The 23,853-nt window shown below is 47.3% G+C and overlaps 1 protein-coding gene and 1 long non-coding RNA gene across 2 annotated transcripts; one reads left to right on the top strand and one right to left on the bottom strand.

The window, feature by feature from the left end:
- Positions 1-2,129: 2,129 nt before the first annotated feature.
- On the top strand, positions 2,130-3,295 carry LOC309346308. Its single transcript, XR_014158591.1, has 2 exons — positions 2,130-2,456; positions 2,695-3,295. It is a non-coding gene; the product is annotated as an uncharacterized lncRNA (long non-coding RNA).
- On the bottom strand, positions 2,701-18,968 carry LOC309345597 (NACHT, LRR and PYD domains-containing protein 12-like). The gene is made up of 8 exons (XM_081868773.1): positions 18,914-18,968; positions 14,593-14,923; positions 14,000-14,080; positions 12,042-12,098; positions 8,893-10,669; positions 8,083-8,169; positions 6,286-6,453; positions 2,701-4,274 (listed from the first exon to the last, which is right to left on the bottom strand). The coding sequence occupies exons 2-8, from the start codon at positions 14,921-14,923 to the stop codon at positions 3,947-3,949; spliced, it is 2,829 nt and encodes a 942-aa protein (XP_081724899.1). The 5' UTR covers positions 18,914-18,968; the 3' UTR covers positions 2,701-3,946.
- Between the last annotated feature and the right edge of the window lie 4,885 nt (positions 18,969-23,853).

Here is a 23,853-nt window from a genome sequence, read left to right as displayed (position 1 = left end):
TACTTGGTTAATTATGCATATATATGCATATATATTTAGGAGTCTGATCTATTAAATTCAGCGGTTCTTACTCCAAAGTGTGTAGAGGATTGCTCAGAAGTAAGCCCCATTGAGCTTCTCAGCCCCAATTAAGCATGTCCTTGGGATTGAATCTTGTGAAATCCTGTATCAACTTATCTAGAAGTCCCATTGAACTGAATGGGACTTGTTTCTGAGTAGACAAGCATAGGATGATGCGGTAAGTCACCATCTTTTTACACTCTTATGTGTACATGGGGGGGGGATAAAATATGGGACTGTAAGTGGGGTTTATTCTAAGCTCTGACCCATCCCCCACAAGCAGCCAGCATACTACCCATCCCCAAAATGAATGAAAGGAAATGAAAGAGGGAAGAGAAAATAAGAATTGCAGTAACACAGAAAGAGGCAGGGAAGAAGAAGAAACATCACAGGAAGAAGACTTGAAATTTGGGGGAGCAAGAAAAAGCAGGGTTTCATTGAAAAGAATGCGGTAGTAAGGGGATTCACCCTACGGCAGTTTCTAAGGGCAAAGCGATTATTTACCTTTCTTAACCTGCAGCTTGGCACCAAGACTCCCTTCCTGCTCAAAACATAACTATAAAGCTGAGCCCCCACCCCAAATCCTATTTTTTGTGACTAGGATTTGTAGTCTACTACAAAATGACTATTCTCCCTGTAAAATACATTGGTAAACGGGGGGGGGGGGGGCTGCGCCGGAGAGATCTTTACACCATGGCCCTGATCCTTGTAATTCATTGCATTAGGCTAGGGAGGGTTTGCTTCATGCCTTTGATGAGAGGGGAGGGAATTACTGTACTTATTCGAATCTAATGCTTGCTTTTTTTCTCCCCCCCCCTTTTTTTGCCAAATCACATTGCGAAAATTAAGGCGCGCGTTAGATTCGATGGCACATTTACATTTGCCAGCAACTACTGTTGGCGCTGTGGGTTAAACCACAGAGCCTAGGACTTGCCGATCAGAAGGTCGGCCGTTTGAATCCCCGCAATGGGGTGAGCTCCCATTGCTCAGTCCCTGCTCCTGCCAACCTAGCAGTTCGAAAGCACGTCAAAGTGCAAGTAGATAAATAGGTACTGCTCCGGCGGGAAGGTAAACGGCATTTCCGTGTGCTGCTCTAGTTCACCAGAAGCGACTTAGTCATGCTGGCCACATGACCCGGAAGCTGTACGCCGGCTCCCTCGGCCAATAAAAGCGAGATGAGCGCCGCAACCCCAGAGTCGGTCACGACTGGACCTAATGGTCAGGGGTCCCTTTACCTTTACCTTTACTGTTTTTGGTTTCAAGGTTCTGAAAACTGAGCTGTGTGTTAGATTCGATGGCGCATTAGACGCGAGAAAATCCTGTAATTTGCACAAGCAAACGCCTCCGCTCTCCTGCTTTAGCCAGCTCCCCACCTGGCTCCCGCCTGCCTTGTTACTTATCAACCAGTCCAGGAGGTGGCACTGCCCACCAGCTTCCTAGAATTAGCTGTTTCTGCCTACATGCAGTGGATTTAAAGCACGTCTAAGGCACGTTTAAGGCACATGTCTTCCCCCAAAGAAAGCTGGGAACTGTAGTTTAAGGGTTCTGGGAATGGTAGCTCTGTGAGGAGGAAAATACAGTTCCCAGGAAATTCATGTATTGAATGGATGGAGTGGATCCCCCTATGGGTCCATCTTCATTTCTGTTGAGCACCCCCCTGCACCCTACTAGTCCTAATGATTACCAGGCACCACTGGTTGGTCAGCGTATTCTGTAGACATGTTTAAGACTTTGTGCATCTGATTATGTGGAATCTAGACCATAAAAGCATCATGTCAAAATTAATCCCTTAGGCTTTAAGACTTTCTCCTGCGACAGACTATCTGTTTGGAAACTGATGCGGATGAGGTTATTTATGCACAGGCTTTGCCCAAACCAATGCTATTCTGCCCCCAAAGGGTTCAGTTATTTCATGATAGCAAAACAGTTTACAGTCATACCTTGGGTTACAACTGCTTCAGGTTGCGTTTTTTTGGGTTGCGGACCGCCGAAACCCGGAAGTACCGGAACGGGTTACTTCCAGGTTTCGGCGGTCATGCATGAACAGAAGCGTTAAATCGCGGGCATCCTGAGCGTCCACTGTATTAGTATTAGGTAGCAGGAATAACAATACTGTGCCTTTAAGAAAAGTTAGTGCCTTTCCCCACCCTTTTAGCCTGGATGGAGCACAGGGGAAAGAGTGCGTGTATAAGCTTACATGTGTTGCTCCACCCACTTTTGCCCCTGGCTCCACCCACCACTGCCCTGTGACTCTTGGGTGGTTGATCAGAAAGGGGGTGTGGTCGTACAGAGCCCCCGGTCGTTTCACGGACTATTGACCAGTACACCACTACTTTATTTTTCCGCTGCCACCAGTTTTGTGGGGGAAACCCAGGGCTCCCCAGTGAAGTACAGTGGTACCTCGGGTTACAAACGCTTCAGGTTACAGACTCCGCTAACCCAGAAATAGTACCTTGGGTTAAGAACTTTGCTTCAGGATGAGAACAGAAATCGTGCAGCGCCTGCACGGCGGCAGCAAGAGGCCCCATTAGCTAAAGTGGTGCTTCAGGTTAAGAACAGTTTCAGGTTAAGAACAGACCTCCAGAACACATTAAGTACTTAACCCGAGGTACCACTGTACTGAGTCTCAGTCAGGTAGAGTTAACAATGAAGTTTAAAGTTTATTTCAAACACAAACAAGTTTTAAAATATTCGAAACGCTGTCACTCTATTCCCTCTCAGTCTTGTTCCTGTCTCTAACTCCCTTTGACTCCTCTATCTCCCCTCCCAAAAGAACCAATGGAACTAAGTGTCAAAACCTGTGGGCTGAGCCTCAAAATCAGGTAGGCTCCGCCCCCATGCCTTCTTATTGGTCAACCTATTAACCCTTTCTCTCCCACCCAAAACAAACATATCCCTGAAGAATGGACTAACGCCACAGTGGTCCTCAGGGTGAAAGTGAAAGAAGCTCCCAGCCCCTGCTTGGGCTGAAGGATAGGGTCACAGCGTCCTTCCGCCTTTGCTTCTGCAGTGTTTTCTCAGGAAGCAAGCTCCTTTTCACAGCTGCCCCTTCTCCACTTGATCAATAGGACCAATGAGGTCTCCCCCTTGCCTTAAATGTTATTCCTGGGAGGCAGTGGGTGCAGGCTCCCAATGGCCTTTGGTCCCCTCTCTGACCACAGAGGCCCAGATGTGCCCATCCATGGTGATGCAAGAGACCTCTTCCCAAGAGCAGCTGCTAGCACAGAGCACGAACAAATAAATTGACCTCGTATAAAGACAGCTTCCTGTGTCCGAGGGGATGAATAGGGTAGGGAGATTCCCCATGCAGAAAAAGCTGTGGGTAGGCTGAGGCGCCCATCCAGAGGTCCTTTGTATTGTGCGTCCACAGATGCGCAGTTGGCATCCGTCTGTCTCCGGGAGACAATGGAAGATTGTGCCTTCAGGGGTGACGTCAAACCGTTGGAGAATTACAGTGCCTGCTGTGGCTGTAGATACAGGAGAGACATGTTCTATTGCAGGTAAGGCAGACAAAGGCACCCACAAGGATTTTTGCTAATGTTGGGGCACATGATCCTGATCTCAGGACTGTTTGCACCTGCAAACATTTCAGGACTTCATTTATAATCGCTTACACGTCCTGTAGTAGCTTCCTGTTGGAAGTTCAGTGATTTTTCATACCTAACAACTCCGGGGGGAATGTTGCGCTATAGAGCAAGAACAAGGTAACACTAATGAGGCATTGCAGAACAATGGCAGAATGATGTGCAGACGGGCCAGTACAAATCTACCACTAACGCCCTAATATTGCATCCACAACAGGTTACAGAATACGCCCGTTGAGATGGTGCCCTTTGGCCTCCCAGTAGATGCCTCAATTTGCAAGACAGGTGAAGCCAAGTAGACATCACGGGGTCCCGTTTTCTCTTGCTTTCTCCTCCCCCAGGAGGACAGTGATCTGTTTCTTCAGTAGCTCCGCTCTTTCCCGAGCTTCCTGGCTGGCTCCTGGATCTTCTGTTTCCTCCAGAACTTCCAGAACAGAACGCAAGGCGTCAGCATTCTTGACTGACTCCATCTGTTCCTGGTCCGCTTTGATCTCTTCCACCCAGTCCAAATATGCCTGCAGCAGCCCCATGTCGGACAGGAAACTGCTTATGATCTTGAGCTCCGGCTTCCTGCGACTCAACTCGGAGAGGACTTCTCTCCCGGCTTTGCTCAGGCGGTTCCCCACAATGCTGAGAAAAAAAAGACAGGTGTTATAAAGGTACCCTGGGGGAAAATGTGGATAGACATGAGGTTGAGTCCAAGCTATGTTAGGCCACATGCACACTATATATTGAAAGGGTTATGATGCCTCTTTAAACAGTCACGACTCCCCCCTGCACCAAAGAATCATGGGAACTGTAGTTTGTTGAGGGAGCTGAGAGTTGTTAGGAGCCCCCTTTCCTCCCACAGAGCTACAATTCCCAGAAGAGACTAACAATCAATCCTTCTTCTTAGGGAACTCTGGGAATAGTAGCTCTGTGAGGGCATTGGGGTCTCCTAACAACTAATTTAGTGTAATTAACTCAGCCAGGATGCAACCCATGATAGAGAAAGACCTTGTAATAGGAGAGCATGCAGATCCATTTCTCTCTCACACACTCATGCACACACACACTCATGTCCAAGAAACAAGTGAGGAGGGTTTTAGGGCGAAACATACAAGGGGAGCACTCCCTCAGAACCACACAGCCAGAAAATGTACTACCTCAGCAAACAGTTACAGATAAACCCAGATGCAATAAACCCAGATGCCAACTTTGCTGCCACATACACCCGGACAACACCATTACTGGCCCCAACAACATCACACATACCATCTCGGGACTATTTAATTGCTCATCGTCTAACATTGTGTATGCCATAAAATGCCAACAGTGTCCTTCAGCTCTCTATATTGGACAAACAGGCCAGACCTTACGCCAAAGAATAAACGGACATAAATCCGACATCAGGAACCACAAGACAGAAAAACCAGTAGGAGAACACTTCAATCTCCCAGGACATTCTATACAAGATCTCAAAGTAGCTGTTCTATTACAAAGGAATTTCAGAAATAGACTGGAAAGAGAAGCTGCTGAATTGCAACTTATCACCAAACTTAAAACTATGGAGAGACCTGGTTTGAACAAAGACATTGGATTCTTATCTCATTATACATGACAAAGCCATTTTTCACCTTCTCACCCCTTGCTTTTTCCTGTTAGACCTATTGCAGTCGTTAAGAGTCGTCAACAGGCTCATCGCAGCTATCTGCCAATCACCCATTCCCACCACCCTTCTGAGTAATACCCCTCCCCACCTTCTCACTATATAGAAAGGTCCGGTGACTTCTGTTTCAGTGTATCTGAAGAAGTGTGCATGCACACGAAAGCTCATACCTAGAACTAACTCAGTTGGTCTTTAAGGTGCTACTGGAAGGAATTTTTTTATTTTGTTTTTACCTCAGCAAAGGTCATGCCATTCTGACTGGTTGCTAAAGCAACACCTCCACCAGTCTCCCTCTTGGATAGTTGACTTTAACAGAATTAACCCTTAAGCTCCAAACTGAACGATCCCTGCTGTTTCACTTCCAACAGCTTGACTCCCATCCAGACCCCCAGGAAGCATGGCCAATGGTCAGGGATTATTTGAGTCATAGTGCAGCAAACATCTGGAAGGCCACAAGTGTCCCACCCACCTCTGACTTAATGGCTTTCCCTTCCTCCTCACTGCAGCTCAACTGAGGAAATTCATTCCCCACATCTAAAATTATATAGTTATTTTATTTACAAATACAGTGGAGAGGAAAACCAAATCTGATAAGTATATCTATGCATGCACACTTTAAATATTTAAATTTTGGGGAGGGAGAAACTATACTCATGATTACATATTCTGCAAAACACACTATAGAAACTGCAACACTTGCTGGATAAAGAAAATAAAAATTGTAGAAATTTATGAAGGTATTATTTGGGGGGGTGTTTGTTTGTTTGTTTGTTTGTTTGTTTGTGTGTAAAAATTCCTAGATGTATACAATAGCATTCCTTATTCCTCTTGCATAGCACTGCATTGTATTTCCTCTGTGTTGGGATCTTTGCAAAAATGTGATGACCTCTAATCAATTATACCTCCTGCCAAAATTCTATTCTGGTAGGCTTGTGATTTCATTTCCAGAAGTTTGCGAAATATTAAAATGCAATATCATCAGAGCATACTTACGTCAAGAGCTTGAGCGTTCTGTTGCCCATCAAGGAATCCATAATATTATCCAAGCCACTATCTGTGATTCCTGTGATATCGAGATAGAGCTCTTCGAGGGTGGTGTTCTCCTGGAGGGCATCCCATAAACCCCTCACCCCTTCAGAGCCCAGGCAGTTCCCACAAAACCTTAAGAAATTGGGGGTGGGGGGAGAGAGAGAAGTTTAACTCAAAGCAAAGAGGAACTCCCGTGATCAGTGGAATTCAAACTAACACATTGCAAATTCCTCTATAGGAAATCCCCAGTTTCAGATTATCCCATCAGAATGAATGAAGCAAAACACACCCCTCCTGGTAGTTAGGATTTTACTTCCATAGAGCTGAAACTGGCTAGAGGGTCACGAGGTCTGAACTCCCAGTTAAAGGCAGAATTCTATGGAATCTAGGCAGTGGGCCATCTCAAGGAGGAGGCAGGGATATTATACAAAAGCAAAGATCTTTAGAAAAGTAAAGCTCTTTAGAGAACTCGAGCAAATAAACCAAGCTACATGCTGCAGGTGAGCTGTCTTAATTTACTAGGATTCTATGGACTAGAACCACAATGATAAGAGATATAGATGAAACCCTTGCTATACATTGGAAGCGCACAACTTTCTGCAAAGAATCCTGGGAACTATAGCTTACTCTTCACTGAGGTGCAATTCCCAACACCTTAAACAAACCATGCTTCCCAGGACTCTTTGGGGAAGACCGTGTCCTTTAAATGTGTGATGTAGATATGACCATAAATCAAGGATCACCTGATCCCATATGAACTGACCCTGTAATCATGATCTGAGGCCCTTCTTCATTTGTCTCCTCCACGGGAGGTCCAGAGGGTGGCAACACCACAATGGGCCTTTTCAGTGGTGACTCCTTGTTTGAGGAATGCTCTCCACAAGAAGGCTCACCAGGCACCATCGTTACTTATCTTTAGGTACCAGGCAAAATCATTTATTTTCTACCAGGTCTTTGGCTTTTAATTATCTGTGGCCTTCTTTCAGTGTGGTGCATTATTGTTCTTAAGTAGAGTTGCCATACGTCCTGGACATTTTGCGGGTTTGCCCCCCAAAAACTCAACAACTTGGGATAATTCCCCCAAAAAGCAGTTTTGGGAATTTTTTTCAAAAAGAGGGTCAACAATTTGTTTGTGTCCAGATTTTTGCTTCTTGAAATATGGCAACCCTATGCTAAGTCACTTTGAGTCACTTAAAAAAAAGAAAAAGCACCTAAATAATAATAATAATAATAATAATAATAATTATTATTATTATTATTATTATTATTATTATTATTATTATTATTATTTTAAAAAATACTGTGCTTTTCCATGGATAAGACTAGGTTCTTTTTCTTTAAAAATTATGGTAAAAAGTGGGGGTCATCTTATACATGGATAGTGCATAGGGAGGACATTTGATTGGTTGCTGCTGCTGCTGTCAGCAGTTATTGTGCATGTTACTGGTTGCTTGGTCAATGGCTGGTGTTGATTCGCTGACTCTGTGGCAATTGGGCGGGTGATTGGCAGCTTCTGCTGGTGATGGGACAGACGAGAGGCGGATTTTGCGATAACTCTGGTGAATCCTCCACACAAAAAAAAAGCTCAACAACTCTGTGCCATCTGCTCCCATTTTCTTACATCTGAGTCCCCCAAAATAGGGGTCGTCTTATACATGGGGGCGTCTTATACACGGAAAAATACAGTAATTGTCTCACTAGTGGAAGTGATGTCAAGACTTCCATAGGTTATAGCACACACATACACAGAAGGTGACTCACAGAAGTCTTTTCACCTGGCATCTTGGGGACCTGAGTATTTCAGCTTCTATGGCTGCCGCCTCACAGTCCAGAGAATTGTACCGCAACCTGGAAAACAGGAGATTGCAGGTGAGAGCTGAGCACATGATACGGACCAAAGGTGGACAACTACCCCAGAAGGAGCATGGCGTGTCCCATCAGAAGTACTACCCCTCCCCTAACACTCCAAAGAGGTCTGAATACGTAGCACAGACTAATTTTACTGTTTTCCTCCTCTTGTAAACCGCTTTGAGTTTGCAAGCTGTGCACGGAATTTAACTAACTAAATTCAACGACATCCAAATCTTTCCTGCTCCTTTAAACACTAAGGGCATATGTACCGTATATTAGAGATTTAAAATGGATTTTTAAAAGACATCTGGAGGCAAGCCCAGTTCAGGGAAGTTTTTAGTATTTGATGTTGTATTTCGTTTTTGTTTTTTTAAAAATTGTTGGGAGCCACACAGAGTGGCTGGGGCAACCCAGGCAGATGAGTTGCATATAAATATGTTATTATTATTAGTTATTACCATTATTCCCTCTACATACAGAGCACTGTGGGAGTTGAAGCTCTGTGGCTTGGCCTTGGGGTCTCTTACAAGCTATTCACAGTACCCTTGCCAAATTATCCCAAGAATTCCTGGGAGAGACATGATGCAAGTTTGCATTGGAGACCTGACCTGAATGCCCCTGCTTGCCCCTATTCATGGCAGGGCATAGGATGCTGGCATCCTGCAGCCACTGCCCATGGCATATGACCAAGGCCTAGGACACTGCCAACCAGGTACTCACTGGAGAGTCTCACACCGATGGAGAAGCCCCCGGAGTCGCCTCAGCCCCCCGATGCCCATGTTGCTGTAGCTCAAGTTGAGGTTCCGTAGCCTCTTATGCTCCGAGCAGCCCAAGACATAGGCCAGGGCTGCACAGTCAGCTGGGTTCAAGGTCACCTTGAACAGATCCACTTCATCCAGGTTGGAAGCCACCTTCTGCGTCACCCAGTCCTGGTGGAGCTCTGCCAGGCAATGCAGCAAGGAGAGCAGCTTCCGGTCTGATTCGTACTGAGCTTTCTTCCCCAGCCACTCTGCCAAAGGCACAAGAGGGTCCCCTGTTAGGCCCTCAGCCAAGCTCTCCAGCTTCCCCTGCATCCTGGAGCTCAAGAGGCCCATGAAGAACCTGGAGAACATCTGCAGGTTGTCCCACTGTTGGCCTCCGCTCAGGAACTCCCTAGTGTAGCTGAGAAGTCCAGCTGCAGCACATCCATCTGGTGGGGGCAGAAGTCTCTCGGCCTGTCCACCTTCTGGAGCTTCTCCATCCCACCAGAGATCTAGGCAAGAAGTTAACTCCTCAGTACTGGGGTCCAAGATAGCCACCGAGTACAACGCAGCTAAGAACTCCTGTATGGTCAAGTGGAAGAAGCCGTAGACCTCGTCTTTCTCCTTGAAGAAGATCCGGTTCAAGAAAGTGCCGGGTAAGTTCTCCGGGTCAAAGCCAAAACCCCGCAGCTCATCTGCGTAGAAGACAACTTTCCCCCTCAGCAGACCAGCGTAGGCCAGCTTGCCAAGCTGCAACACCAAGTCTTTGGCTTTTTCCAAGGCGCCGCCGGCTCCCCCTGCTCGTCGCAGCCGGAGGATGGTGCTCAAATACTGGCGGTAGACCTCGGTGATGGTGCTTGGTGGGGAGGCCTCCATCTCCCCTGTCCATGGGAAGAATTCCCCCAGCGCTGTGCAGAGAATGAAGCAGTAGAGAGGAATGAAGCTGAGGCTGGCTAAGCCCTCGTGGGCAGATACATAACCAAGCACATCTGCAGCTCGTTCCGGGTTACGGAAGAAGCGGAAGAAGTAGTCCTTTACCTGCTGCTCTTGGAAGCCAAGGATAATGACATGGCGGTCAAAGAGGTCCTCTGGAAGGGCAACAGAAGGCCTCGACGTGACCAAAATGGTGGCCTTGGGTAGCAAAGTCCCATAGAGGAGGCCGTGCACCAGATCTTTGATGTGAACTGGCTGGTCCGATTGGAAACAGGGATTCTTGCTCTCCAGGGAGTGCCGGAACTCATCCAGGCCATCTAAAATCACCAGAAGTTCCCCAGGCCGATCTAGCAGCTCGGGGAGAACCCCGCTCAGGTGGACATGCTTGCTGCAGATCAGGTCCTCTAAGCTCTGGGGTGTCCTGATGAGGCTGAGCTCCCGGAAGGAGAAGTCTAGCATGCAAAGGGCCTTTTGGAAGGCCGCACCCAATGCCCAGTCATGGATGATCTTCTGGGCCGCGACGCTCTTGCCGATGCCGGCAGCCCCGCTCAGCATCACCCGGCGAGGTGGGAAGCTCTCCTCAGGGAGCGGGGAGAAAAGCTGGCTCAGAGCCAGGCGGCGGGGGGCGTGGAGGGAGTAGAGGCGGGCACGGCGGGAGGCCAGGTGCAAGTAGTCGTGGCTGCTGGAAGCCGAGCGAGGGTTGTCGGACAGCAGCAGGTCGGTGTAGCGGATCTCGATGTGGCCGCAGGTTTCGGTGTCGTCCACGTTGGTGCAAAGCTTCTCCGTGCGGGTCAGCAGGGAGCGGCGGTGGTTCTGCAAAGCAGCTGGCAGGAGGATAGCAGTTGGAGCAAAAGGTAAGGAAGAGACCCAGAAAAGTACAGCGGATAATCCTGATGGAATGTACAGAGCTGACTATTGTAGGGCAAGGAGATCCATCCCTTCAGTTTGCAGCTCCCGTTTGGGGAAAAAAACATCTCTCACATCCACGTGAACCCATCTTTTGCATGCATTTTCACAGACGTATTACTTTGGGGATCTTTACTGGAGACGCAGAGACTGTTGCAATGGGCGGGATTGTTGCAATGGGGAGACGTCTTAGGCACCATACAGTTAAAGACTCCTGGGAACTGTAGTTGGCTAAGGGTGCTGAGGGAAACCCCTATTCCCCTCTCCCGGAGCTACGATTCCCAGAGTTCCCTGGGAAGAAGGATTGAATGTTAAACCACAGTGGGAGTTGTAATTCTGGGAGGGCAATAAGAGTCTCCTAACAACTCTCAGCACCCCTGAACAAACTAAACTTCCGAGGATTCCCTGGGGGAAGTTTAAAATAGTATGATGCTGCTTTAGATGTAAAGGTAAAGGGACCCTTGACCATTAGGTCCAGTTGTGGCCGACTCTGGGGTTGCGGCGCTCATCTCGCTTTACAGGCTGAGGGAGCCGGCGTACAGCTTCCGGGTCATGTGGCCATCATGACTAAGCTGCTTCTGGCGAACCAGAGCAGTGCACAGAAACGCCATTTACCTTCCTGCCGGAGTGGTACCTATTTATCTACTTACACTTTGACGTGCTTTCGAACTGCTAGGTTGGCAGGAGCTGGGACCGAGCAACAGGAGCTCACCCTGTTTTGGGGATTTGAACCGCTGACCTTCTGATAGGCAAGTCCTAGGCTCTGTGGTTTAACCCACAGCACTACCCATGTCCCTTACTGCTTTAGATGTATATGGCCATAAAAACATAGAATTTTTAAAGCTGGAAGGGACCCCTGCTAAGTGTAGGAAACTTGCAGCTAAAGTTTCCTTGGCAGCTGCAAGATTCATGTGCTGAGCAATCCATCTTTATTCTTGCTGCCTTCCTTAGTATTCATATATGTATTAGTTATATTATATTAAGATTTAAATACTGCTTAATCAAGTGTGAGAATGCCAATGCCTCTTGCTTGGACAGAGGATGGAAAGGCAGGGAGCTGAGTGGGTAAATCTCTGACCTCTGTAAGGCTGGACTGTAACCTGCCGTGCAAAGTTATGAGTTGCCTCTGTTGCCCAGCCCAGTTTTGTCTCTGGCCCCCAAAAGGTTGCCCACAAAGGAATGTGGCCCTCAGTCTGAAAACAATTCCCCACCCTCTTCTGCACTGAAGCCCCTCTTTGTCCTGGATTCTGCTTGCACATCCTTTCATTGCTGTTTCTCCTCCTCCGTTACCTTTGAGTTGTCGGCTCAAGGCTCTTCGAAACGTCAGGTCGTTGCTCTTTTCCTCATCTGCCATGACAAGAGAACATTTAATGCATAGGAAACAGGCGCCCTGTAGAGACCTCCAAGCCCAAGAGATTTTGCTGCCTGAGGCAAAGGACAAGATGGCTCCCACATTTCCCATACGGAAGCTGATTGAACTGGCAGGGGAATCTTATTTTGACACGGGGGACTGGACAGTGTCCTCCTGAGGGCAGCAGGGGAGATTTGGGGGCACAGGCAGCCTGGTGTCCAGCTCTTAGCCACTGTTCCCTAGCTCCCATCACTTGCTGCCTGAGGCGATCATCTCACTCTGCCTAACGTTAGGGCAGGCCCCAAACTTGCACCAGCCCTGCCTGTCACAAAGCAACACAAATCATCAGACTGATGCACTGCTTTTTCTGCAATCATTTCCGAGAGCGCATAAAACTGGAACCATTTCTCCCTGTTCAGCCTTTTCCCCATACTGTCAATAGATCTGAGCATCATTACAAGTGCCACATAATGTTCATCCCACACATGCAAGGAATTTATCTTTCCATGCAGCAGTAACTACACTTTGGAACTCCTAGCCCAATAGGCAGGCATCTTCACTGTACTGTTTTTGGAACCTGCTACTAACTTTGTCTAAGCAGAGCTATCCAGGCATGTAAATCTGACACGCCTTTTAACATGTCAGCATTCATCATTGTTGTTTTCAGCCTGCAAATGATACGCAATTGGAGATGCTCCCCCCTCATTACAGTAGTGTTTCCTTTGCACTGAAGTGAACATTGTGGGAATAATGACATCATTAATTATGATAAATTTGTAATTTAACATAAATAAGTACATAAATTACGGTGAATGGCAGATAGCCAACAGATAACATTGTATTTGGCAGAAACCAAACTGAAGCAGAAAGGAAACAGCACAGATTGTGACAAAGGCAGGTCAGAATGAAAATTGCTGCTGCTTTAAGACCCCTACTGAAGAGTTGGAACAATAGGTTTTTTGCAATGTTCATTTCAGTAGAGCATTAGGAAAGGCAAGCAATGCGTACTCCTGTTAAGCAACAGGTAGGTTTCCCCACACCAGATCCTCAGAGACAGAGAGAGATGCATGTCACCATGTCTTCAACCTTCATGATATTCTCTCTCGCCTCAACTCACACTCCAAACACACACACACAAACGTCTCTTACATCAGCCCCCTCCCTCCAACAGAGGTGGGAATTTGCCAGCTCCATCATCCTCTGATGGTTTTCCTACTCCAAAATGCTCAGAGAGCCGGACCAACTTCTCTCAAACCAGGGGTAGCCAATGTGGTGCCTTCCAGACGGTCAGGACTACAACTCCCATCATCCCTGATCATAAGCCACATTGACTGGGGGCAATGGGACTTGTAGTCCCAACAACATTTGTGGGGCATTCCATGGGCTATCCCTATCCCAAATGCTAGTTCTCCTTAAGAGGCCTCAACTACCCATCTTGGGCAGCAACCTATCGGACAACAAAAACTGTTCTTATGTTGAGCCTTCGTGGCACCGAACCTTTTGCACATGTTAAAGATAACCAGCTTTGAAATCGTGGCCAAAAAAAAGTGTGGCGCCAGCCCCAGTGGACAGCTTCGTGGGGCGATGATGCTCACCTGAGCTCCTGGTTGAAACATTGCCGCTTACAAGGAGGTAAAGGAGCAAAGAGCAAGGTGGGGGCAAGGCCCATGCTATGCACAGATGCACCAGTGGGGATGCCAGATTGGCTTTGCTGATACGTTTACATTGTACTGACCACACCGCGGTCTCGTCCCTCCCTCTCTGTCACCTGGTAAGCAGCGGCAAAGCTACCTGCTGGACGCCAAGTGAGCCCTACTGCTCCACCGTCCACTCAAAGATACAAATATATGCACAGAAGCAAGCCCTCCTATGGAGCAAGGTGGGAGAGATGACTTGCCTGCAGGCACTGCTGGGAGCTTGTATTTCTTCGAATTCCAGAATTTCAGCAAAGCTCGTTTGGGAGTTTTGGGAGGAGGCTCTAGATTGAAACGGGAAAGAGAAGGATTGTGAAGAAAAAGAAGAAGAGGAGGAGGAGGAGTTTGGATTTGATATCCCACTTCATTACTACCCGAAGGAGTCTCAAAGTGGCTAACATTCTCCTTTCCCTTCCTCCCCCACAACAAACACTCTGTGAGGTGAGTGGGGCTGAGAGACTTCAGAGAAGTGTGACAGGTCACCCAGCAGCTGCATGTGGAGGAGCGGGGAAGCGAACCCAGTTCCCCAGATTACGAGACTACCGCTCTTAACCAGTACACCACACTGGCTCTCACTGTGAAGGCAAAGCAGTGCTAGAGCAGATGCCCACCAGCAGGTCTACGAACCAGGATACCTTGTGTGTGGAGTGGGGAAACTAGCCCACTATACAGAGGCAAATATTTACACCTGACCCCATCCACCACCGGAACGTGGCCCCCAGAAGCTTGCCAAGAAAGGAATGTGGCCCTTCCCTCCTCACTCCTGCCCTCAAGGCTAGTTGTGTCACTGCCGTGCCTGGCTGCCTTGGAGAAGGTTCTCCTTTTCCTTTCTCCAGACAGCTCTTTTCCAGCCAGTGCTGGAGCTCAGGACAGTAGGCCTCCTGCAATTCCCGCAGTGCGTCCAAGAACTTCTGGCTATTCTCCGGCTTGCTGCAGACCCTGTCCAGAAGCGCAATGACTTGGTTGCTCTTGGGGATGGTCTCCAGCAGGGAAAAGTACTCCGGCTGGGTCAAGAGCCCGCTGTCATGGAGTAGGCGGAGCAGAGGAGCTGGGTTGGGCTCCACCCAGCGCAGGAGAAGTTCCCGGTGCTCCTGGATGAGCCGAGTGAAGTCCAAGGGAGCAGCCATCTGCAGGGAGGGAAAGAAGAGGGTGAACAGGAGGGCAGTAGGCCAATCCCATTTTGTCGCTTGGTTGGAAGAGTGTTCCCTGATTATAGGGGGCAGAAATCCCCCCCCCCCAAAAAAAAAATTGTTAATGTATGTAACAACAGCAGCTCGGATTCTTTATGTGCATAAATGGAAGGAAGAAGTTCCTACCAAAGAAGAATAGATAATGGACTCTGCAGAACTGGCAAAAAATCAACAGCAAAATTAAGATCACCTAATGGTGAGTGTTTGAATGGAAGAATGGATGCCTTTTTTCAGAAATACTATAGTATGATAAACTCGCAAGCAAGATTTGAACTATGAGCAACAGAAGTTATTAGGTTTATAATATTGTAGTTACGATTTAATAGAGAGGGGGCAGCAGAAGGGGAGAAACAACAACTCCATGGGAAACGGGGTGGGAAGTTGACAAAAATAAGAGGAAAGACAAAATTGTGTTTTGATTGCATATGTTTAAAAAGCTGAAACTTAGTGAAATATAACTGGGGGGGGACGTTTACATATCTGCCTACATGTCTAAACACGCATATACGTGAACTTATCTCAGATGGGCAACTCCAGGCCAGCTCACCCTTAATGTTCTCAGAGATAAGCAGTTTAACCCCAGCAATGCCTTCAGCAGTACATTACTTTGCTTCTGTGGCAAAAGATGCGGCACTGTGACAAGTCCACCTGATGTTTTCGGACTACAACTCCCATCATCCTTGATCATTGGCCACTCTGGCTGCTGGGAGTTGGAGTCCAGCAACATGTGGAGGTTCGCCACCCATGCTCTAAGCCAGCCTTCCCCAACCCAGTGCCCTGTTCCAGATGTTTTGAAATATACCTCGCATCATTCTCATCCTTGGCACCATCATCTGGAGGTCCAGCTTTACTGCTGTTTGAGAGCGTTACCTGTATAGGCTACAGGGTATGTTTTTGTTGGCATAAGCCACAGCTGGATTAAGAGCTGTGCCACTGCTTGCGTGTACAGCTAGAGAGACAACAACTGCTGTCTTGAGCATAACTGCAAAGCAGGGCCAGATTTAGGTTTGAGAGGCCCATTGCTACTGAAGGTAATGAGGCCCTTTATATTTCCCACTGTCCTTTGTCAACAACAAACTGTCGCTGTTTTCTGTGTTGAATATATGCCATATGGTAATTTATGGGCCTAATAGGTATCTAAAGCCATTTGCACATGCAGAATGTGGGCACCCTATATATAGAAATGAGCAAACCAGTGATATTTTAGGGAGCAGGCTAGCAGGCGGGGCCCATTACTTGCATCATAGGAGCCTGCACAACACAAAACACTGTTGCTGTATGTAGGTTTTATTTTGTTTTTTATCTTCTATTTTGGAAATGTACATCCAGTTTTTTCCCTTTAATTTTTTTGGGAGCCCCCAAGAGAGTGGGGCCCTAAGCTATGGCTTGTTTAGCTTATACGTAAATCCAGCACTGCTGCAAAGGCACCAGATGCTCAAACAACATTGGGAAGAAGCATGATGAGGCTCTGCATTGCGGTGGGTTCGACTAGATGATGCTTGTTGGTCCTGATTCTGTACATTTCCACATACGTAATCGCTGGAGGTTGTTGCAATTGGCACAGTTCCTTTGAGGCAGGCGATCGGTCCAGCTAGCTCAGCACTGTCTGCACAGACTGGCAGCAGCTCTCCAGGATTTCAGGCAGGGTTCTCTCCCAACCCTATCTGGAGATGCTAGGGATTGAACTCCAGACCTCCTGCATGCAAGGCAGATGCTCCACCACTGAGCTACGAGGTGGCTCTGTCCTCTCTGATGGAAATCACTACTAGGAAGGGAGGTTTGTGAGCCGCACCAGCATCTGGGGTCCTTCTGGTGCTTGGCCAAAGCTGCAAAGGCTCAAAGGAGCTATTGGGTGAGAAGGGGGCTGCTTTGTCCCTGTTTGCTGCCAGAGCCTTTTTGCTTCCACCTACTGGCTCAATCAGGGATGCGGGTGGTGCTGTGGTCTAAACCACAGAGCCTAGGGCTTGCTGATCAGAAGGTCGGCGGTACGAATCCCCGTGACGTGTTGAGCTCCCGTTGTTCGGTCCCAACTCCTGCCAACCTAGCAGTTCAAAAGCACATCAAAGTGCAAGTAGATAAATAGGTACTGCTCCAGCAGGAAGGTAAATGGTGTTTCCATGCGCTGCTCTGGTTCGCCAGAAGTGGTTTAGTCATGCTGGCCACATGACCTGGAAGCTGTACGCTGTACGACTGGACCTAATGGTCAGGGGTCCCTTTACCTTTACTGGCTCAAACGCAAAGTTGTTGCTGCCTACTGGAGGGTTTGCATTGCAACATCATAGAACACCAAGCCCCTGTCCCCTCCACCTCACTGATTGTGTCCTTGCATCAGCTGTGACTAAAGCCAGAAAGCATATTCTTCCAAGATGGGGATGAGGAATCTGTGGCCCTGCAGATGCTGCAGGGCTGCAACTTGCCCCAGCCCCAGCCAGCATGGCCATCACAAGCCAGGGTGGAAGGAGTTGCAGCTCAGTGACATCTGGAGGACTACAGCTTCCCATCCGTCTTTCAAGGAAGAGGGGAAACGGGGGTGCCGGGAGCTTAAGCTGACAAGGAGAAAAGTGTGGCAGGATAGAGGCAGCCACAAAGCAGAGGGCAAGAAAGATGGGTGCAAAATTGCAGAGGGGGAGATTGGCGCCAAGGTGCAGCAATGGAGGACAAATGGGGAATTGCACTTTAAAAAGTTGGGATGCATGAAGGATGAGTGGGAAGATGTATAAATAAATTCCTTGCAAGCATATCAGGAGGAATGCAGGGCCAGTGCTCCTTGTCATGCAACCTGCCTGCAAAGAAACCGGAACGGATGCTCAATAAACACCAGAAGTAATTTAACCTCTGCGTAACCTTCGTGCAAGCAAATCAGGATGGCTACTCAACAAAACAGGCCATCTGAAAGGGCCCTGTGTTCTGCTTTTGCTGCAACAAATTTACACAGCTGGAAAATTTGCATTACGATGTAGAATCTCCTCGTCTCTCATCTTTGAAAACAACTGTCTTCCTTACTACTGTGTTTGGATTAAAATGTTGGTGGGCTAGCAGGGACCAGGGAAAATCATTTTGGTCTTGGATCCAGTTCTTCAGCGGCCAGATAAACAGCTACTGCTTGGGGAAAGGGCCACAACCAGTTAACGCAACAGGATATAGCTCTCCTTTATCACCTCGTTTCTCAAAGGTAGGTCTGATAACGGAAGCTATGAACTCGACCTTTCATTTGGGCAGAGTCAGCGATAAGGGGAGCTGGTTGCTGATCAAGCCCAGAGGTTCAGCGAGGGTGTAGAACGTGATATGAATCTATTGTAAATTAGCAAGTTGAGGTCATGCCTTGTACTCTCCCAGGGCTGCCATCTTTGACCTTGATCCAGTTCAGGAAAATGAACCCCACTGAACACAATAGGGCATAAGAGCAGATGGAGAATCCTTTGGGAAAGGGCCAGCCAGATGTCCATGGGAAACCTGCAAGCGGAAACTCAGCACAACAGTGGCTCTATGTATCTGCAGTTCGCAGCAACTAGTATTCAGAGGCACATTGCCTCTGACAGTCGAGGGAGAGCACAGCCATTCTGGCTATTAGCTATTAATAGCCTTGTCATCCCTGAAATTGTCAAATCCCCTCTCAGAGCCATCCAAGTTGGTGCCCATCATGACAGTGAGTTCCATACTTTAACCATGCACTGCGTGAAAAAGCACTTTCATCATTCAGCTTCACTTCCTTATTTCTTTTTTTATTATTATTTTGACAAAGCAATAATCATAAACAAATAAGAATAAAAATGTGCATCCCACCCCCAGACCATTCCATTGTAACTATCCAACCTCCCAAAATTTCAACACCTTTTGCGATGGTTTGACCCCTTTCCATTATTATCAGTACAAATTCTACAATTTCCATATCTCAAAATAATTTCTCCTGCATATTCCCCGCCTTACCTTAATAGCACATGTTAATTTATCATTAGTCGCTATATCCCATGCCTCTTTATACCATTCTCACTAGGCCACACCCCTCACTGCCCCTGTTCCACACATCCCTTGAGTGTGGCTGAAATGTTTCCCTGAACTCTGATTATAAGCCTCTTGCTTGCTTGGCTGGTGTGTGTATCAACTAGCCTATTGTACACAAATCAATTGATCTGCCTGATTTTGCCTCTGGTCCTAACTCACTGGCCCCCCGGCCCCCGGAAAGTTGCCCAGAAAGGAATCCTGACCTTTGTAATAGTTGTTTGAGAGGCGGGCAGTCCCATCCCACGCAAACATCGCTTCATCCTTTGCTGCATACATAAAAGCCATTTCCTCCCACAGAGTCTAAGGAGCTGTAGTTTATCTCTCACGGAGCTACAATTCCCAGCACCCTTAAACTACAGTTCCCAGAATATATATTTTTAAAGAGTAATTTAAATGCATGGTGAGGACGTGAACCAAGCCTGTGGATAAGAGGCACCTGTTGAAGGGCGCACAGCCTTTAAAAGGGTATGGAGGGAGCTGTCAAAAAGAAGCGTCCTCTGTATTCTAGCACCACAAACAACAGCGGGGTCGGCAGGGTGGGGGGTGGAGAGAGGAAATTGCTGCCATCTGGGCTTCAGGCGCCTCTGGCTCAAATCCCTTTTCATCCTGGGAGCTCATTGGATGACCTTGACTGGCCTGTATCTCTCCAGCTTAACTACCTCAGGGGGTTATTGGAAGGATAAACAAGATAAGAATTACAAAGCACGTTGGGACACAAAAAGTGCCAGAGGATTGATTAATAATAATCATAAAACGATAAAAGTTGTGTCAGGAAGAATAGCTGCTTAGCAGACTGTACATTCTTTGGTAGCTGACATGGCAGTTTGTGTGTGCCCAAGAGGCAGGCAAGCTGACAGACAAATCACGCCCTCTAAAATGAAGAAGTAAATTTCAGATTTAAGTAAGGGGCGGTGAAGGCAAAGCTAAGCTCAGCCTCAAAGCCCTCGTGCTCTTCTTGTGGTCAGCAGATTGCATTGTTCAGTCCATCTGAAGGACTAATGTGATGCACACCCCATCAGGCAGCGGTTCCCAAATTTTCTGTGTTCCCCGCGTAACCTTTATTTTAATCAATTAATTTCACATTGCCGTGTACATATGTGTTTCGAGGCGATTTCCAGTTACCCCATCCAAGCAGCTAAAACACTTTTCAAAACAGTAGAAAAGCAACAACTGGAAAGAAGTTTAAAACCATAAAAAATGGAAATGGATGTCTACTCAGTAACCTGACTCCCCATCCCTGAATCTAGCAAGCACAACGGAGGTCCTTACCTGTTAGGCAAAGCCGAACAGCCAAATGTTTGCAACCTCGAACACGAGGGAAAGAGATATGCAAGCTTTTTTCTCTGCCTGACTGGCATCTTTAGCACGTTTGCCAATCAGTAGTTACTAAGGAGTGGCTCTAGTCAAATATTTACAACAGGTAACTTGTAGCAATGTCCCATTCATCGTCACAGGTGATGCAAAAAATACCAGGGCAGAGAAGTGGCTGGAGGACCTGGATATGGCAGGATTTCTGCTTCGGAGGACTTTGAGGGTCCCTAAGTACTGGGCAAGGGATGCAGGTGGTGCTGTGGTCTAAACCACAGAGCCTCTTGGGCTTTCCAATCAGAAGGTCGGTGGTTCGAATCCCCACAACAACGTGAGCTCTGGTTGTTCGGTCCCAGCTCCTGCCAACCTAGCAGTTTGAAAGCACGACAAAAAGTGCAAGTAGATAAATAGGTACCACTCTGGCAGGAAGGTAAACGGCGTTTCCATGCACTGCTCTGGTTTTGGTGCACCAGAAGTGGCTTAGTCATGCTGGCCATGCATGACCCTGAAAAACTGCAGACCAACGTCAGCTCCCTTGGCCTGTAAAGCGAGATGAGCGCCACAACCCCAGAGTTGTTTGTGACTAAACTTAACTGTCAGGGGTCCTTTACCTTTAAGTATTGGGCAAAGCAGGGCATTGATTTGTGGTTGGCTAGTGTGTAGAGAGCCAGTGTGGTGTAGTGGTTAAGAGCGGTAGTCTCATAATCTGGGGAACAGGGTTCGCGTCTCCGCTCCTCCACATGCAGCTGCTGGGTGACCTTGGGCTAGTCACACTCCTTTGAAGTCTCTCAGCCCCACTCACCTCACAGAGTGTTTGTTGTGGGGGAGGAAGGGAAAGGAGAATGTTAGCCGCCTTGAGACTCCTTAAAAAGGAAGTGAAAAGGTGGGATATCAAATCCAAACTATTCTTCTTCTACACTCTGCCCCCACAGTAAGAGGCAGAAATGTTTCTGAATACCAGTCACTGGAAATCATAGGTGGGGAGAGCGCTCAGGTCTGGCTTGGGGGTAGCCACTGCGATAACAGGATGCTGGACTTGATAGGACCTGATCCAGCACTCTGAAGTTCTTAAGCCAGAGTAGGGGCACAGTAAAGATTTGGAGTGGTCTGCATAACCTCACTGTATAATTTTGGCCCACTGCTTGAAAGCAGAGGCAGGAGAGATTTAGCAAACTGTGTGTGCACTACACTTAGTGATTTTTTTGGGGGGGGGATTCCATTTTTGTTTGCATTTTAATGAGAAGTTACTTCCCTCATGCTTCTCAGATCGGCATGTGAACTGAAACACAGCTGGCCTTCAAAATTGGCACTGCCTCGAATTTTGCGATGCAGTTCTCCTGCCAAACAAAATAAAAAAAATTCCTTCCAGTAGCACCTTAGAGATCAACTAAGTTTGTTATTGGTATGAGCTTTTGTGTGCATGCACACTTCTGCAGATACACAAACAGCCAAACAGAGTGCTACAGAAATGCTTGCAGTAGGGAAAGCATGTATAAGATATATATTATTGGTGTACTAAATTGCATCAGAGGAAGTTGCTTGCAGGGAAGTTGTATATTAGTCAAAACCACAAACAAACAAAAAAACAAAAGTGTTTATGCGGAGAAATTTGCACTAAATTGCCACAGGATTTTATGAGGATTGAAAGAGAAATGCGAACTACTGTGCTTCGGCTTAGAAAAATGAAAAACAGTAACTGACAGATCCATTCCTAATTAACCTCATGGCTTTTAACCCCCCCCCCAACCCCTCCCCCCAGCTTTTTCTTTTTTTTTTTATTTGTAGGGTACTTTTAAATTGAAAATTGGCATATAGATTCATATACACACACACACACACACACACACATAATGTATGCATTCATACATAAATAAATTTGCTTATTTTCATAATTTATGCTGGTTGCAGGATCCAGGTTTTCTTTGCGCAGAATTCTGAATTATTTGTAGGCTGTCATGCATGTCTTTTTCAGCTGAAGAGTAGCCTATAAATCCTTAAAATCAAATAAAAACTACAGTGAGACTATCCATCCATCTGCTTAGCCTGATAATTCATGCAGGTTGCAGAATCCAGCTTTTCTTTGCATGGAATTTCCACACACACATACATGCTGCCCTGTCTTCATCCTTGCAACTACAAATGATGCCAAACAGCCACCGTCTGGGTCACCCTCCATTTGTTGTTGGACCACCTCTCATCATCATCAACCCTGGCTTGTTGGCTGCGCTGGCTAAAGCTGATGGAAGCTGGAGCCTGACAACATCTGGAGTGACCGCAGACTGGGGAAATCCACTGTAATTAGTCATCTGCAAGGCTTCGTATTGAGGCGTTTAGATGACTTGAGCACAGTAGCAAGTGAGGGATGCTGGAGAAAAGGGAAACAGCCAGAGAGGAGCTGTTTCTGCTTTCCAACCCTTGCTTCCGTTCTCAGCTAAAAATGCTGCCTCTGCAATAGACAGCCCACACATTGCTCAGCATCACCTCGGTCCTTTCCACCTGGCTTGACAGGCTTCACAAGTACTGCGGCTGCTGCTTAGCACCAAGGGCTCCTCTTTTCAATTGTTTTTAATTTTTATCTGTGTTCTTTCAAATGAGACCATCTTGGCTGTGAGCCCTGGAAGACCTGCACCCTGCCTGACTGGCCCTTGGATTTGATATCCCACTTTATCACTACCCGAAGAAGTCACAAAGCGGCTAACATTCTCCTTTCCCTTCCTCCTCCACAACAAACACTCTGTGAGGTGAGTGGGGCTGAGAGACTTCAAAGAAGTGTGACTGGCCCAAGGTCACCCAGCAGCTGCATGTGCGGAGACGCGAACCCGGTTCACCAGATTACGAGTCTATTGCTCTTAACCACTACACCACACTGGCTCCCTTTCCCATCTGGCCTGGGAGAGTGGAGTGCTGACTGACTCCAACTACAAAAACTGAGGCTGTTGAACAGATTCCTGGGCTGGAGTATTGTTTACGGGGGGTTGAGAGAGCTGTTGCCTTTTTGATATTATTATTGTATCTTTAGTTTTAGATCTTACGATTTATGTGGAAATTTTTTCCATTAGGTTGTGTACTTTTTGATGTGCTGTATTTATTGTTTACAACTTCTGTTATGTATGTAATTATGTGAATCTTGTCTTGTTGTAAGCTGCCTTGAGAATAGTTTCAACTATGGAAAGGCGCCATACAGATGAAATGTTGATGGTGATGATGTTTTAGGTTTGCGGCTAACACAGTCCACTCTTCCCACTAACATTGCAGGGATGGCCATTTGAGGCTCGCAATGCAATCCTAGGCATAGGAAAGGGGGGCCCTTGAGAGATATATCCCATTCTGAAGTGGGGGGACCATTCCTGAGGTGGATGGGGCCAGAGACCAAAGTGGCCAGAGAAATTAATAACAAGTTTGCCTTTGTGCAGGGAGCAGGTTCTAAACACACTCATACCCCCTCCTTGCTCATTATCCTCCATGCAGGCAAGCAGGAGTCTCCATCTGAGTCCAAGGATGCCTCAAGGAGGATGTGAAGCACAGCTGGTGAGGGAGGGGTGTGGCTTGTGAAAGGG

The sequence above is a fragment of the Podarcis erhardii genome (genome assembly GCF_964252035.2).
Source record: "Podarcis erhardii genome assembly, chromosome: 7".
Lineage (NCBI taxonomy): Eukaryota > Metazoa > Chordata > Lepidosauria > Squamata > Lacertidae > Podarcis > Podarcis erhardii.
This window is presented reverse-complemented; position numbering and strand designations above follow the sequence as displayed.